The 18212-nt window shown below is 37.4% G+C and overlaps 1 protein-coding gene across 1 annotated transcript; it reads right to left on the bottom strand.

The window, feature by feature from the left end:
• Positions 1–162: 162 nt before the first annotated feature.
• NSUN7 (NOP2/Sun RNA methyltransferase family member 7) lies at positions 163–16776 on the bottom strand. Its single transcript, XM_005149112.4, is given in 13 exon segments — positions 163–563; positions 1761–2410; positions 3953–4070; positions 7390–7507; positions 8052–8153; positions 8725–8868; positions 9509–9719; positions 11197–11380; positions 12704–12856; positions 14031–14161; positions 16011–16069; positions 16471–16701; positions 16704–16776. Coding segments are annotated over 12 exon segments (2139 nt in total). The 3' UTR covers positions 163–563; positions 1761–1795.
• Between the last annotated feature and the right edge of the window lie 1436 nt (positions 16777–18212).

Below are 18212 nucleotides of genomic sequence, written 5' to 3'. Positions count from 1 at the left end.
TCTCCACTGCCCTGCTCTGATCTTCTGACATCAAGATAATCAGAGGTTCAGCCTCTGACATTCCAAAGATGTAAACTCCTGATAGCAAGAAGAGGCCAGGTGGGGGATGCCATGACGCATACTATGTAAGTAGCCAAGAAATTTTGTCATCAGACACATGTATGTTCTTTTATGAGTAATTTTAATTCTTTTTGATAATGAATTTTACAGATTTTGATTCTCAGATAGTTTTGTGCTCTAAGTGCAGAATCTCTTAAGTATATTTTAAGTATTTAACAACCATATTGAAAAAATAAAGATGGTTGGGTTGGTTGGAAACAAGAGCAGGGTTCTTCCTTTTATTGTAACAGGTAAGGAGCACAGGTACACTCACAGAGATATGAAGCAGGTGATGGACGCTTCTGAATAGGACAGGTGGCTCCAATTAAAATGCTATAAGAAATTTTCAGTGATTCAGCAATGCAAGGGTATGCATCTGAGAAGCCAGAGGCAGCTGTTACACTGCCAGTGTAGTATCATTCACATCCTTTCCTCTGAAGGTAGAGCTGATCCAGCTACATTGACTGGTGTGGGTGAGGGAGAAAAACAGAGATGTTAAAATGTTTTCTGTGGATGGGCATAAATCGAGCCTCGTATGTCACATCAGTTAAGATTCCATTCCACAGTGCTGACACTACTGGCAGCACTTCTGCCAACTATCTTAAATGATTGCCTAGAGGAAAATTTCTCTTCTGGACCACAGCAACTTCTGCCCTTCTGTATTGCTCTGCTGTCTTTGTTTCACTTCTACACTTCTAAATACAATTCCTGAGGTTCTGCTTACTGTCATTCCATCATTGATTGTCATTTTCCTTCTTTATGCTGTCCTTGTTTAATAGGAAATTGTGCTATAATTAAAAGTATATCTGAGTGTCCCTTTTATCCTCTGCTCAGATTACAAGACAATTGTGAATACTTTACAGGTATATTTTATATTTGCTAGCAACAGGGAGCAGGTTAGCAGCTCACAGCTCTTTCCAGAGACAAGCCCCTCTGTGTTGTCATTACTCAGCTGGCTTGCAGGAACACTTTCAAAAATAACTTCCTTGGACAGTAGCAGCGCTTTCCAACTGAGAGATGCTTGTCTTAAGTTGTGAAAAGCAGTTATGAGCCATGACATAGTCTGACATGACATTATGATTATTCCATATTTTTAGCATGAGAATATTTTATCCAGTTTTCAGTGTTAGGATTTTGGGGCACAGCTGAGTAGACACCAAGGGAGTAAGCAGTTGAAGACCTGTGCATGGGCTTTAGTGCACTCAGCCAGTTGCCTGTACCAAAGTTCCCATCTAATTTTAGAACTAAAGCTGAGCTAACTGGCTCACTATGCAAGGCTTCATTTCGGTGTGTCAGAGTCTAAATGGTATCTAGTACTTGTAATGAGAAATAGTCACTTAAAAAATAGTCTTACTTTAAAAAATCAATTTGAAATTGAGTATTCCTACAGACCTGTGCAGCTGAGGGGAGTGTGTATGTTTTGACTTGCTACTTTAAAGTGTATAGCAAGAAGCTCTAGGTTTTTTGACCTTACACCCCCCAACAGTCTATCAGCCTTACACAGCTGAGTTAAATTCACTTTTAAGTGTAATTACTGGTTTTAAACATGGATATATCTGTGCTAATATCCCATAATATATATCCTTCCCACAGCAAGATTATCCTGCATAAAGGTATCCTGTAATCTAAGTGTATTGATTAATACATACAGGAATCTTTACCTTCTGTATAAAGGCAGGGCAATGTATGAAGATTCCTACATCCATGGTCGAGGATGAAGCACAGCTGGCATGACTGTTTTACATGGAGGTGGTAGAAGTACTCTGCCATGGAAACCCTTTGCCCCACTGCAGCAGTGGAAGCAGTGATGAGTCGATATCCTGGCTCTGTTTCCTTGTGAACTTAGGTCTGGCATTGCCACTGGAGGAAACATGATTTTTGCAGGCTTCAGTACAACCTGCTTGTGTTCTGCACGTGCCTTTCTAGCAGGCATCTGCCTGCCATAGGCCTTGCCCACAGGTGACAATGGATGTGTGTTCTTCAGCACTTTAGGCAGAGCTCTGGCTGAAAGGGGGTGCATGGGTTTCTTCAGCTGAACACCATTTTTTGTTTGGCTCACACTCTTCTGTTGTATATTACTGACTGCTTTAGACATAGCAACTTCAGCCTTAATATTAGATACAGTTTGACCATGAAGGAGCTCTGCAATCTTCAGCTCTACACCACCAGCAGCAATATTACGTGTAAGTTGTGTTACTTTCTGCTTTTTTTTTCCTTTCTTTGGTTTTTCTACAAGAATGTCACCTAGTAGTTCTTTTGCTGCTGCCTGACCCAAAATGTCTTCAGCAGACAGATTTTCAGAAGAATCTTTCTGCAAAATTCAAAGGAAACAACCTAAGCCACAACACAGAGCTGCAAACTCCATGAGAAACCTAGCAGGATGACACACCTGATGAATGCTAACCAGCATATTTACTCAGGAAATTAAGAACGTGACTGTTGTGTAAAGAGAGGTCTGAGCAGTTGCTTTTCAGAGACCCTGCCCTTTACAGGCCTGAAGAGGCGAAACTGAATTCTGGACTTTGTACTACATGTCTCCCACACTGACCTCGTCTGTGACGTGTCTGTAAGAACATGCATGTACATTAAATGTGTATCAGAATGAGTTACTGAAATACAGAAATATTACCAATAATATTAAACATGAATCATTTTCATGATAATGAAAATCCTTGCACATAATACAAAAGCAAGGAACTCTTAAATTAGTTTAACTAGGAACCAAATCAACATCCAAGTATCTAAAGAGAAGCAACAGGGAAGAAACTATTTACAACTAGCCAAGAAGAGGGTTACTGTAAACCAGAAATTTCAGTTTAAATTCTAAGTACATGTTTTCTGCTTTGCAGAAAATGTTCATTTCCAGAATCACCTAAAAATTGTCCATAGGAGCAATTGCTTCTGTGCACTAGAATTTGACTAAAAACCTACTCAAATTAGCTACCTGAAACAAAAGTGTTTATCTGGAGGGAGGCAGTCTGATAGACGGAGGTACATAGCATGATTAACTAAAACTCTGTAGCTCAGCCAGGTTCAAAAAAGTATTTTTCATTGAAAAGAAAGAGGTGAGTAATAGATAACTTGAAAGGCTTTTCATGTCTGATTCTCTTAATAAAATCTTCTAATTTCCCCCAAGACACATGCTTCTTTCAAGCACTGTAATTGCAGCATGACAGGAACTGGTACAAATAACTAAATAGGGTCTCATATCTTTAATATTCAATGAAATTTAATTACCACCCCTTCCTCTTTCAGTAAAAAAAGTCCTGCTTTTCTCAGACACCAGAGGAAGATGATGATGCTTGGAGATGCAGACTAGCCCTTTAAGGCCTATTCTCAGGAAACATGCCAAGACTTTTAAATATACTCAGCAAAAGCCCCCTGCCTTTCCAGCCAGATTTGCATATGCCTCAATTTTGGAAGGAAACATATTCATACCTATGTTATTCAAATTATAATGAAGTCTTTATCCCTACAGTGTCACTGCTTGGATACTGGAAGAGCTTGGTGACCCATACAGATACTTTGCTAGATACCATTTATTATGAGTCTAATCCAGCTGGTTATTTCGTTGCAAGGTGTAACAGCATCCATACATTTCCTCTAGGTATTCCTAGTGCTGATTAGGAGACTGCATGAACAGCTCCAAAGGAAAAGGCACATATTGGAAAGCTGTGCTCAGCATAAAACTATAGAGGTGGGCACATTTCAACTGCTTGCCTATTCTTCGTTCTTAAGACAACTAGAGAACAGCCAGGATTTATTTATGTTCGATTTCATATATTCATTTGTGGAAAATGGCACTGTTCTTTTATTTCTGTGAAGTCTTTAGGTGGTAATTTTCTTAGCTTACCTCTCTTGCCAGAACAGCCAGAAAACAGCCGCTGGAGATTTCTGATGGCTCTGTTTTGAAAAACGTTTCAGTGGAAGCATTTGAATCAGAGCAAGTACCAAAATCAGGAGGAATAAGCCTGTAAAAAATAAACAAATGACCATAAAATAATATTGAAAGCTATAAAAGGAAATAAACAAGATATAGTAAAACTAATTTTCCAAATTACGTGTTTCAGTAACAGTCTTGTGCAGCCTATCTTCACTTTTAAAAACTGCAATTCAAGACAGACATGAGAATGAATCTTTTTAGAACTGTTTTTTTTTCCCCAGGTTTTCCAATAATTCCCATTTAACTTTTTCCCATAACTAAGTATTAACCACCAGAAAATAAATATGTACAAACATAATTAACAAGCTTGTTCTTTCTCAGGTCTGCAATTACTGAATTATCAAGTTGTCCATGTAGTTGGGAAATGCTCTGAAAACACTAAGCAGTACACAAGAAACTGTAGAGGTGTTAACTCTGAATTAACTACATGCTTATCAGAACTATCTACCTAAGCTAAAAATCTTAGCTGAGGAAAACTTGCCTATTTTTAATAATTGAGTTTTGCAGTGCATCTGTGAGGAAGGAAGGAAGCATTAGCTTTCTCTCATGTTTCCCCTGTATTCCAGTAGTCCCTACTTGTTACAAACAGGCCTCAAGGACCTGGCCTGTAAAGCAGCTAAACTAGTACTAAGCTGTTTCAGTACAGAAAAATGCTATCAAAATGCCCTGCTTCAATTACTGCCTCTTCCTCTTTGCACTGCTGAGGACTGTAAGATACAGCCCCACAGTGCTCCATTGATCCTCTTCAGACAGAGCTTTATTCAAAGGTGGTTTCAGAGAAACACATTCAGTGTTTGTAAGCAATACCCTGACTCATCTGGCTTGTCCATTTCTAAGGGGAAGTCTTCAAAACTGTTCTCAAGTTTTCACCATAACCTGATCTCGCTTATGTCCCTCAGAACTTGATAAAACACACTACAAGGCTCATACCCTTCTTGCATTACTAAATAAAACTCTCTGTCCATGGACACACAGGAGATTTTTGCTTTTAGATCAGGTGATTCAATGCAAGAAAGTGATAATCTTTACTCTGATTGACATAAACAGGTTACTTTTACCAGGAATCCCCTTAGCGGATGGTCTAACCATGAAAATTTACGCAAAAATTGGACAGGCCAAAGGGAAACGCATGAATGATTTAGATTCTCCTCTGCACATGTTCGCAGTGTGTACCTTTACATAAGGTAAGGCCTTTGCTATAAATTGCTTGCCACATCCTTAAGGTAAGCTCAGCTTAGACAGGGGGTACATCTGAAATTACCTTTGCAATTTCACACCCTGAAGGCCAACTGTATGACCCCGCTCCAGCACAGCCTTGTTTTGTTCGACACCACTTTGTTCATCACTCAGCAGAGTAATTCCAAAAGACATAACAAGCACCACTGGTGTAAGAGTTTCCCAAAAGATCTTCTTTTTCTTGGAAAATTGGTATTGAGTAGCTTTGTGATGACTACACAGGATGTTTTATTAGTATAACTTGCCTCTCAAAGCCACTACTGTTAACACAGGGGTTCATAATTCTGCAACTGAGTTTTTCATTCTATCCTGCATGCTTTTAGTCAAATAATTTATCTAATTAATTCCAAGGAAGGTGTACAGGGAACTGTCATAAGCAGTACATGCATCTTAAACAGCTTGAGCTTTCATCTTAAGCATAATCACGATATATTTTATTTATGGCGTTCTGTTACTACTCTGTTTATGCTGGTTACCAGAAGCTTTATTGTAACAAGAATTACTCATTAGAACACCCAAGCTACGTGCAGGGCAGTGGAGGAGGAACCAAATCTGGAACTGTTATTTATGAAGGTCAGTGAGTCTTCAGCCACAAATCTGCTGAGGTCTGCAAGAATCCTACTGTAGCTTTTTTCTCCCTTTCTCACCATCTGAGAATGTCTTGTATTTGAAGGTAAAAGTAGCATCTGGTGGTTTGACAAGTTTCATGCTGTTTCTTCAAAACATGGGCTAGATTTTGGTTTGTCCTTTTTGGGCAGGTGAGGTCTTTAGACATGGGGGAATTTTTCTGAAAAAAATTAAAACTCCAGAAAAAAAAATCCTATTTTTTTATACACATTGTTACATTTAGCATGAATTTATGTGTTATTTGCATTCAAATAATTCAGAGACCATTCTGTTCCAAGGTCACCCTAGTTTTTCCCATAAAATAGTAGCTGTATATAGATAAAGACATGACAGACTTGACAAGTTTTCAAATTCCAAAGGCAAATAGAGTTTACAGCAAGAATCCATAAATCCTCTTGGGGCAGTGTAGCATCATTGGCAAGACATACCCTGATTTCATCCATTTGGCATAAAAATTCAAACACGCTACTCTTTCCCATCAGTGATTTGCAAGAAAGATGCATTCTGTTGTACTGTATCTTAACATCACACATAACATATCTCTTCTTAAAATTCTTTGGACTGGCCATAGCTAACATTTACCATTTTAATCATGTGAAATGTAACTGCATTTAATGATACCTTGAACCACAGAAGCTTTCCCTACAATAGCCAGGTCATTAACATCAGCTAAGATAATAGAAAATCTAAATATATAATATTGTTCTCCTGTGCTTTTAGCAACATAAAACTCTTTTAACCTGCATGCTGTAAGCAACTATTATCTCTATGTACAAGAAAGTACCTTGTGACAGTGTTTTGTGTTTATCTGCTATGATTGAAAGGAAAATCCAGGCTGTATCCACAAGTCTTAACAACTGCTCCATCTGATGGGTAGGAGCTCTCAGGTTTTAACTCCATATGAAGTATACATTACATTTTTTCATATATATTACTATTTGTTATGGTCGCACAGGATGTTCTCTTACTGTAACCAGTTGTGTGTCAGTCCCTCTACCCCACAAAAAAAATATTTTGTCTAAATACAAGGATGAACATTCCTACAGCAGAAGTTCTTCTTTTTCTATGTTATTCTCAAATTGTACGTTTTAGTTTCTTTTTCCTTTGAAACTGATCATTCAGGGTCAGAAGCTGAGAACATGCTAGCAAGTCCCCCAACTTCTAGTCTCCATTTTACCTTTAACTACCTTCATACTCTGAATACTGATAGGACAAAGCAATAGCTTTGGCAGAAGCTCACCACAACGTTATTTCCAACTAGTGACGCTTTTCTCCCATCTTGATTTCAGGTGAACAAATAGATTACATGAAAAAGTCAAAAGGATGCTACTTCAGTACACACATAACATCAAAAGGAATGGAATAAGAGGCAGCAAAAACCTATTTTACATGTTAATCTTATGCAACAGTTAAGTCTAGGATACGAATTATGCTACAATTTAAAGTGATACTGCAATTTTCCACAGACAGAACTCATTCTGTACCTATATGGTTGTACTTCATCTCCTTCCACTCCAGATTCCAGTGCTTTCTTCACTACTCTTTCATTTTCTTCCGGGTAAGTTGAACAAGTGCAGTAAACAATAGCTTGTACTTCCTTAACTACAAAACAAACAAGATCTTTCTACAGTTCAAATTCTCCATACACACGGTGGTTTAGTGAGAACTGAAAGCAACACAACAATTTATGCTTGTATGTCACTTCTACCCATAAAATACATCCTCGCGCACCCATCAATATTCAGTTTCTAGTGGGTTTTAATTATAAAAATCTTTCCAAATATTTGCAGATTTCAGCACAAATTCTAAGCACCATCCAGGTTTTTCACACAGCTACCAAAGGAGGGGAAAAGAAAGTGGCAGCATGCATGCAGGGAGTCAGGCTACCCTTACAACTTTTCCAAAGCAGAGTATGACCAAGCCAGTAAGCTGGTTCTCTGCACAATGCTAAAGATTTCTATACTAATGGCTGGTGAACACTAGGTCACAGAAACTTGAGGAGATCACCATTTAGGGGTTTTAGTTACAGACTTACTGTTAACTAATAGAGTTATCAGTGTATTTTTACCTATAGAAAAACTGGTGATAGCACAATGGAATTGATAGTACAAGGTCTTCCCAGAAATTGGAGAGCTGGCACACTTACATTTCATTGCATGAATCAACTCATTAAGCTGCCTTTCAGCAAGAACACTGAGTTTATCCTTGGCTACAGTTCCCCGGAAAAGGTCTTTTAGTAATTCTGCATCTAAATGCAAAGAGTTGTAAATTTATTATTGCAACTTGTACTAGTGTCTTAAATTCAGCTGTTTGCAAAAAATGCTTTGATGACAGACCTGGTTATTCCTGGTGCAGTGGAAAGGCAGTTATTACAAATTAACAATCCCAAGGAGTGCCTAAGCGATTCCTCCTTCCCCGTTTACCTGTAATCACTAGTGCCTCTTGCTTCTATTTGATGAAAATTATACAGTGAATAGACTTATACAAACAGTCAATAAAGGAATGTAGTCAACGGAAAATCATACGCACATTGGTATCTTGAAATAAGTTTTCTGCCTACAGTCTTTTTACTTTAAAAGAAAGGCTATGTACACTCTGATCCCCAGAATAACCCTCAAACTTCATATCATCAGCTTGAAGCAGACACACAGAATTATCCAAGTTATTTAATGTGTATGTCTTATAGTAATTTAAATAAAGACAGGGGGGTTTTTTTGTAACATGATATAATCTACTGAGGCAGCTATGATGTCCAGACCACAATACTTGAATACTATTGCTACCAGAAAGCATGAGCTAGCTATTGTATCAAAAGTTACCTCCATGCTCATTTAAAATAAAGTCTATTGGGTCACCAGCACCCAATCCAGAGCACTGCGGTAGCAGCAAAATAACTTTTGCCTTTTGAAGTTTTTGGTCTATTGGTCCAATCTCAGTGAAGTCTTCATGTAACAACTGAATATCTGAAAGAAAGGAAAAACTCTACAGTTCTACATGCAAGCAAGGCTGCCTATTCTTAATGCAACAAAAGGTGAGCAGACTGTGGTGTTACATAGGCTTCCATAGAGCTAGAGGCTGCTAGACCCAGATCCTGCAAATTATACCCCACTGATTTCAGACAGATGGAAGGACTAGCTCCACCTTAGCATCTTCCACTTAAAAGACTGCTAATGAGATTCCAGAATCTGGCTGCGTTTTGTTCTGATTGTATCCTCCAGGTAACCTGGACAAGTTCATGTGTTTTGGATTAACACTCTCAAACAGGTGGATATCAGACTGAAAGCAACAGCCAAGACACCAAATAAATGGACCCGAAAGTTCCCAGCTACCACCTACACCAACTGCTATACAGTAACTACTTTTATGGAAAATTCACCCTGATATTTCAGGAGCCTATGACAGGATTAATCTGCAACCTTTGGTTAACTTAATTGTAGCTGAAGAGCTGTCAGTTCACCTTGTGACAAAAAATAAATTCTTACTGCCCTCCCCAAATCCTTAAACAAGGGATCTCCGAATTCTGCCACCATTACGCCATATTTATATGCATCACAAATGTCTATAGTAAAATACTTTCTGTATGCCAACTGTTTTAAAACCTACTTGTACATTCCATGTGGCTGAAAAAGTTTCTCAGTTCTGCTTCTTTTTCTGAAGATTTCACACCACAAACAAAAATTGTGGACATGCTGTGATTTGTCAGCACTGACAAATGGGCAATGGTCAGATGGGAGTCTACATGAGCCACTATAATGTCATCACCTGAATTCAGCTGTGCCTGTGCAGCATGTACAGCAAGGCTGCGAGACTTATCCTGGAATATAATGATACAAAAATCAAGTATCATCAATTAATTTGGTTCCTCTGAATGCCAACCTTCTTTTCCAGATTAGGAAAGTATATAATTGTTTTCATGGGAAAGAAGGGAAAAAATGGGAAAGAAGGCAGGGGAAAAACTAATCAGGGATAGCTGCTAATATAGAATTAAATTAAGTATAAACCCAAACTTCTTATAAAGTCATGCGCTAAATTTAAATAATCTAATTCTAACTAATGCATACAAAAGCATACTACCTCTAGGCGAAAAGAATGTATCATCCCCGTAAGGAGGAACTCCTGGCAAGAGCCAGCTCCAAAAGAGACACAGACCACATTATGCAGAACTCATCCTCAAAGGAAGCTTTAGAGAGAAATACAAAACTATTCACATAGCTCTTGACGATAATTATGGGAGAAATGAAGCCTTTACAGATCAAAGACCAAGATTTTACTGAAATCTGAACAACATCGAGGCAGATTTGAATTCAGAAAGCACAGGGACCTCAACAAGAGTAAATGATGTCATACTACAGGTGATGAAAAGTCAAAGAATGAAGATATGTTTAGCACCAAACATGGCAAACACTGATGATAAGGGAGGAGGGGGAAGCACTAAACCTTTACATTCACATCCATGTCTAAGTATCCACTTACAGCATTCAAATACCATTCTACTCACCTCACTTTGAATATTCTTAAATAGTAATACTCAGAATTTGTTCCTGTGACCTATGGGCCTCTCATATATAGTTCTTTCCTGTATGTATATCTTCTATTCAAAATATACATACTGAAACAGAATACTGAATTACTTTGAAAGTTAGGTAATATATTTTGAAGCTAGAATTTCCAGAAAATGCTAAGCCTCAAGCGAAAATGCCCTTTGAAATGTTTTTGCTAGGTAATCAAGAATCATCAAGACACTTCAGATTATTTGTCATTGCGTGTTGTTGCACTGCTATTCGAAGCCACTACTCTACAACAGGAACCTCTGACCTGTCTCGCCTGCAGTCTAATGGCAAGTCAGGGAAAAGACCAATGGGACTTATGGAGGTTTAGGAATCATGCTGCACAAAATACAAAGAGGTGTCATCATTCCATCACAAATAAGCAATTGAAGAGGAAGAAAGAATATTGGCATACCAATGCTAACTGGGGTAATGCACACAGAGTTACACGGAAAATTTGCTCGCATTTTCAATGGTGAGACTCCCTCTTTGACAACTTTTGATGTTTATTTTTTAAGGTTAAATTTAAAACATTCCACTAACTTAAATGTAGCTGTCAATTATAAGCATTAACATTTCCATGCTAAATTTAGTAAATGAAACAGTTTCTAACCTCCCAATTATAAAAAGCTTCTAAAACCTCATGAATATGTTGCTACCTGTAATAGGACAGACACACAATACATAACCTAATTTAAAACCTTAGTTTGCAGATCCTATGATTCAAGGGTGACATTAACTCACCTGCAGTAAAAGTTTGCTATCTGCAAAAAGATCTAAATTAAGCAGTTCTTCTCTAAGAGAGGAAGGAAAAACCAACACATCACCGCAATGCTGGTCCACACCATACGTGTAATGGTCCAAGTCTGACACAGACTCAACTTTTGCAAATCCCTTCTCCTTCAAATCTCTGAAAACATCTTCAGGGCTGTTAACATACAACTCTGACCATTAAATATACAAGAGTTATTTAAGGAATACAGTTCACACTGATTACATGGATTTTTGCCTTGTATTTTTCTAGTGTATGTGTGTATACATATATATACATAATTGCAATACTGCCTAATACAAGAGGGGAATTTACTCTTTTTTAAGCATATAAATACTGGTTTGAAACCACTAAGTTAATAAGTCTGATGATAAGTTAAGAAAGAGGTATGTGCTCCTAGAGGATGATTCAAAGCATCGAAACATATGTCCATTGCTCAGGAGACACTGTGGCAAATTTATGCTGGAATACTTAAGTTCTTTTTTCAATTTAGCCCAGCTTGCCAATGAATTTAATGGCTGATAACTGAAATAATCCTTGTGTAAATGTAATGAAGGCAAAAATGATGAGGTTTGCAATTCAAATATCATAAAGATTTAAACGCATATACAACAAAACGTGTTTGCTGAAATGCAGTTTCAGACAGTACCACAAGCTTGTATGGTATATTAAATGTAGATTTAACACAGTAGCTTTTAGTTCAGTCTTATTTAAGTGCTGCAAAATCACAACCAGAGTAAGACACATTTTCTATCTTGAAGAGCCTATAACCTAAGCACAGAACATTGGTCCAAGACAAGAGTATGAAAACAAAGTTCTTGAAAACCATATCTATGGATTACCTGTCTAACAGAACTGGTAACAGGATAACCTGGTATGGTTCATGTATTAGTTACTACAGAATCATAGAATAGTTAGGGTTGGAAAGGACATTAAGATCATCTAGTTCCAACCCCCCTGCCATGGGCAGGGACACCTCACACTAAACCATTCCAGAACTGGAAACATATATAGTTACATTTACAGTAAACCACTGAATATACGGATTATTAAAGGGTATTTTTTATTTCAAGTCTACATTTTGTTTTGTATCTGTCTTAACACCCTTAGCCAAGATTATTGCTTACAGTAACACACTTTTAAAGAAGTTTTCTCTATTTTTCATCGCAGAGTTTACTCACCCATATAGTATTTTCTAACTTTATTCTCTAATTTTATTAGTGAAAGACCCACACAAGCAACAGAATAGTAAGAAAAACTGTTTCACAACTTTTTTACAGTTCATGAATACCACTACTGCACTGTATAGAAACTACAAAGAAACATAATGCAATGTCAGTGGACCAAGCAGAATCTAAATGTAAGAAACTTAAATTACTGGTAATAATATAACCTGGAAATTCTAGAACAAGTGTGTAGCAAACTATATCATTTCCTATGTAAAAACATCAATATTAGAAGATACCTAAAGGACCTTACCTAATTTTAAATGTGTTTATCCAAACACACAATGGTAGAGCAGAAGCCCTTTGGTGCTGCTTCCGTATGGTTTCTGGTAGAACATATTCAATTGAAGGAGCATCATGTTTGATGCGATACCTTGCCAGTGCAGCTGCCAGTTTAGTCTTAAAACTACAAAAAAACATATTCACAAGCTTAGTAAGTTTTATACAAGTTTACATCAACTATTAACATGCAACATTTCTATTATATTACTATCTTGCTCAGAAACCAAAAGCGAGGCCTCGTTTTGCAAGCTGCTACAGAAAATACAAGTGAGGCATTTTCTATCCCAGACAACTTTATAGGCAAGGTAGTAGTACATAGCTAAGACTGTTTTACTTAAATGCATGAGACTGGAATTATGACAGGTGAATATGTCAGTTTTCTCAGGCAACTATGAAAAAAAACCCCACAAATACGTTTTGGAACTGTAACCTATGGGATATGATCATCAAATTTTTTAGCATGTTTGAAGATATAAACACATATATGTGCAGAATGAGCATTTGATGAAAGCTGGCCTCTAAGTCTGTACAGAAATAACACAAGGATGATGGCAACCAGGAGTCAGTTCTATTATTATTATTATGTGAAAATGTCATAGGAAATATTCCCAGTCTTTTCTTTCCACAATCTTTATGAATAATCTTGATAGATGATAATTCAAAGTAAATACAAATTGCTGGTGAGCTACTTTAGATGTCAAGGTATATTACTTCCTGCCCTCCAGAAATACCTTGCACTTATGAACTTCTGGGGCTATTCTAAATTCAGCAGCAACACAACTATGTTCAAATGTCTGCTGAGTTTATCAACAGACTGAGAAAAGAAGAACATTACTTAAAATGTTTATTTCACATATATCCTTTTTTTGTTAAATATTTATTATTATAGATAATTAGAACAAAGTTTCATAATAGAAGTTTTACTAAACAGATAGATGTTACTCCATTCCATTCCATGACCTTGAGACTCTTACATAGTTATGAATGTTTACTGAGTATTTAATTTCTTTTCTAAAATTGTATAAAAGAATTTCAGCAACTCCAAAATACGATCCTAGCAAAGTAACCCACAACAGAAAGACGGTTAGCTACATTTTTCTTAACTATTGGAACATGAAAGTTTCTCTCCAAACTAGGTTCTCATTAAAAATAAAAACAAAGCCTACAAAATTTGAAGAGACCTCTGTAATAATTAAGATCAAAGACCTCTGTGATAATTATTTTAACAAAGGTACTGGTTATACAAGTCTGTATTTTTGCTAATATATATCAACAAAAAGAGGTTATTGCATCTATACCTGTATAGATAATGCTCTATTTTCCGAACGTCTGCTACAGGTTCATCTTCATCAGAAATCTCTCGTGCTTGAAACTTTCGGTCTTGTAGGTCATAAAGCATCACAACAAGCAAGCTGGTTAATTCATCTGGCTGTAACAGAAAAACAACTTGATAAAGTGACACAAAGCATGCCATACTTCTGCCGCAAGTTCCATATCAAACAGTAGTCTCCCATGTCAGCAGCAGAATAAAAACTCCAATGAAGCTCTGATTTCTAAGTATAATTCCTATGGAAAGTTAGAACACTGAAATTCGAGGGCTTTTAAAAACTCAAATATACAATTTAAAAGTCATTTAGCTTATCTAAATTAAAACATTCTCCATACATGCAGATAATATACCCTATCATAATAGCTTTTAATATTACCAGAATTTAAACCTTGAAATTATTTTCTCCTCCTATAGCAATTCCTTGCGTAGCTATGCTTAAAAAAGCCTTTTGCTTATCAATTTGTCCCTTGTGGGACTGTTCAGTGTGTAACAACCGATAAGCTCGGCTATAACAATCATTCTGCAACTGGGACATATGTAAAATCTCCTTCTCATGTCTAAATGTTTAAAGCACGGAGCATCTTCTCTGTTAGGGACAGTAGTTATCAGCACTTTACTTATTCTTGTCTATCCCTTTTCATGAAATTCCTACAGTTCTTATGCCTACAAAAATTCCTACCCTCTCAAAAATAGGACTGAAATTAGGTAGGAAACTCAAGTTATTCAGGGAATACTACCAAAAACTGTTATCTTACTTCCTTACAAAAAAAAAAGCCAAAAATCAAGTGTGTTAGATCATTTGCCTGCTCACATCAACCTCCACAAATAACATCTTGTGATTTTCAAAGGCATCAAAGACTAAACTGGAAGAGATAGAAGCAGATTACTCTGCTAGCTCTAGACTTTCTTTTCATGTCAAAGCAGGAAAGCACATTGGGAGAGTAAACTGGACCAGTTTTTGTCAGTACAATATTTGTGTTCAGTACATTGCCTAGGAAATGAAACATGGGTTCAATGCATTTTTTTGTCTGATGGGGTTCGCTCCGTGCTTTCCAACTCCCAGGAACAGGAAGGGAACATGACTTTCTTCACCACTCACAAGGGGACACAGCTGGGAATGAAAGCACATTGCAGTAGCATTATGGTTCACTCTCCTACCTTCTTTCTTTGAAGAATCACAGAATACCAGCTTGGAAGGGACCTCAAGGGTCATCTGGTCCAACCCTTCTTGGCAAAAGCAGGTTCTAGACAAGCCCCTTGTCCAGCTGAATCTTGAAAGTTCCCAGTATTGGGGAGCCCACTTCCCTGGGGAGGTTATTCCTACAGCTGATTGTGAAAAATTTTCCTCTTGTGTCCAACTGGAATCTCCCCAGGATTAACTTGTACCCATTACCCAATGGTTCCTTTAAATGCTGCAACATAGTGATAAGGTCTCCCCTGAAGCTTCTTTCCTCAAGGCCAAATGAAACCCTCATACAGCTTCCCAGGCCTTTCACCATCTTTGTGGCCTTTCTGTGGACCCTCTCCAGCCTGTCCACATCCTTTTTATATAGCAGGGTTCTAATCTGAACACGGTATTCCAGGTGTGGCCTGACAAGCACTGGTTACAGTGGGATAACAACTCCTTTATCTCTGCTTTTGGTGCCCTTGTTAATATAGCCTGTTGGCTTTCCCTGCTGCAGCTGCACACTGTTCACACATATTGAGGTGCTTGTCCACCAGGAGCTCCAGGTCCCTTTCCACAGAGCTGTTCCATTTGAAGCAGTAAGGTGCAACAAGAAACTCAAACAACGTATCTAGTACCTTGGAGATGGATTCTTTAGACAACAACAGCAGCAATATTTCAGTCTCAGAGGCTTCAAAACAAGTGGTTTGAAGAATTCTGCAGAATTCTCAAAAAATATTCTAATTACATTAAAAATATTTCTTCACAAAAATGTTCACTTACTATCAAATGGCATGGGTAGATACAACTATCTAACAGCATTTCTTCAAGAAGATCTTGATCTGCAAAAAGAAAGAAAATATTGACAAGTTATGCTATGAAATCTGCAAAATTCTATGGAAGGAAAAGAAAACATTATAAATCATTAAATAAGAAGCTGAAAGTTTAAACATCATGAAAATTAAGGGCAAATTCAATCACAAACAGTAGCAACTCCAAATACATATAATTCTTTTCCATGAAAAGGTACAGAGTTTCAATTTTTGGTTTCACAACATGTTAGTGATACTTGGAGATATTTAAATATTTGAGGGACATGAGTAGGCTAGTAGTAGTAACCTGTGATTTAACAACAAATCTTTAACAAAAGATCTATGTTGTCAGGCAGAAACTAAACATTGTTCTGCTGTTTTCTCTGCTGCATCGTTTCTGTTGGCAATTCTTGGAAAAGTTTTGTACTTACATTTTAGAGCATTGAAAGCCAGTTCATAAGACAGACGCTGGGAATACACATCTTTAAAAGCCAGCACAGGAGGTGCTGAGTCACCCACATATCGCACCAGCATTCTATCCTTAGCCTTTTCAGTATGAATGCCTTGAAAAATCTTAGCTGCGTTCATGTATACGGTGTCGTGACAGCCTTTCTTCTCAATCAGAGTCATTGTTCTTTTTACAACAGATTCTTTTTCATCTTTTTCACTTCACTCAAGTGTGAAGTACCATTTATAACATCTTCATGCAAAGACAAGTTATTATTAGGCTCAGGCATTTTTCCAGTTGCTGATTGTGTAACTCACAATCCTGCTGCCTCTGCAAAAAAAAAAACAAAGTTTGTACTTAATTATGACATTTTCTTTTACTAGCATATACTTTTCCCCTAATTTTCAGGTCTTGAATACAATTTCTTTTATTTTTTAGGCTCTATTACATGTATCATCTGTACCTTCTATATGTCTATCATCTTACATATAGTATGCATATATAGTTTTCTTAGCTTATTTTCACCAATGCAGACACAAAGACTGGTTACTTATTTCCAAGAGGCCACTGCTTTAATAAATGATCCTAAACAGACTATATGCAGAGATTTGACTCTTTGTGTCTAAAAAGAAGCAGAGTATCTCTTACTAGGAATTCTCCTTCAATAAAGCCACTACAGAAATTTCAAAGCAGCCACTCTCTCTTCCAAAGACCAACATCTTGAAAAGGGTTGCAGAGAATTCCACATGCTTATCCACTAAACTGCATAACTGTTCCTAAAAAATGGATAACAGAGATCCCCTAGGTGTTAATGTAATTACTAGATTACCTAAACAGCACAATTTTAAATGCAGAAAATCTATTCTGACACCTCTGAAGACATTATCCAATCCTCCAGACGCTTATCTGTGTTACTTACATTTTCTACACATCTTTCATATACAGTAAAATGAAACCTACTTTCCCCAGAGGTGGAAGTGGCAGCCATGGAAAGCCTAATGCTGAGCCAGCATTCCCCTGTTCAAGCTCCCTTTCCCAAACACAGATGACACTCAGCCCATTCCTCACCTCTCCAAGACCAGCCCAAGTCAGTGTCCACCCAGCATAGCATGCTCCAGGCAACTGACAAGTATTGGTTCCTGAATTCTGGCAGCCCATCTGGAAGAGGCCACATCTCCTTCTTTCCTAGGATTTGCTCCCCAAAACCAAGCTGCTAACCCTGTAGAAGCAACTTTTTTGTGTGTATTTACAGATACCCTAGACATCAAACAGCTGTTTCTGGTGGGAGTTAAGCTACAATAACCCTAGTGCTAGATACAGCATGGATGGATCCATGGAGCAAACACAAATCTATTTTATGAAGCTGTATTGCAACAGGAAAAGCAGCACTATCAAAACAAAGCGCTATTCTTCAGCAAAGTACATTACCTAAACCAAAACAGAACCTTTTGTGCTTAGAAAGCAGAAAAAAAAAATCACAAATGCTTTCAGGATCTTTTACACTAATTTGACCAGAAGATATGTACATGATTTCACAGAAACAAGGACAGCATCTAATAGGGACCTGAAACTCAAATCCTTTCTCCAGCTGAACACCAAATATTCCTTTTTAGAACATGTAGCAAGTGAATAAATGTTTATGGTGTCCAGACTTTTAAACCCACAATTAAACCTTGTGGGTTTACTGTTTATGACTTTGCCAAGCCATTTTTGTTGACCCACAAG

This window comes from Melopsittacus undulatus, chromosome 7 (genome assembly GCF_012275295.1).
Source record: "Melopsittacus undulatus isolate bMelUnd1 chromosome 7, bMelUnd1.mat.Z, whole genome shotgun sequence".
NCBI lineage: Eukaryota > Metazoa > Chordata > Aves > Psittaciformes > Psittaculidae > Melopsittacus > Melopsittacus undulatus.
This window is presented reverse-complemented; position numbering and strand designations above follow the sequence as displayed.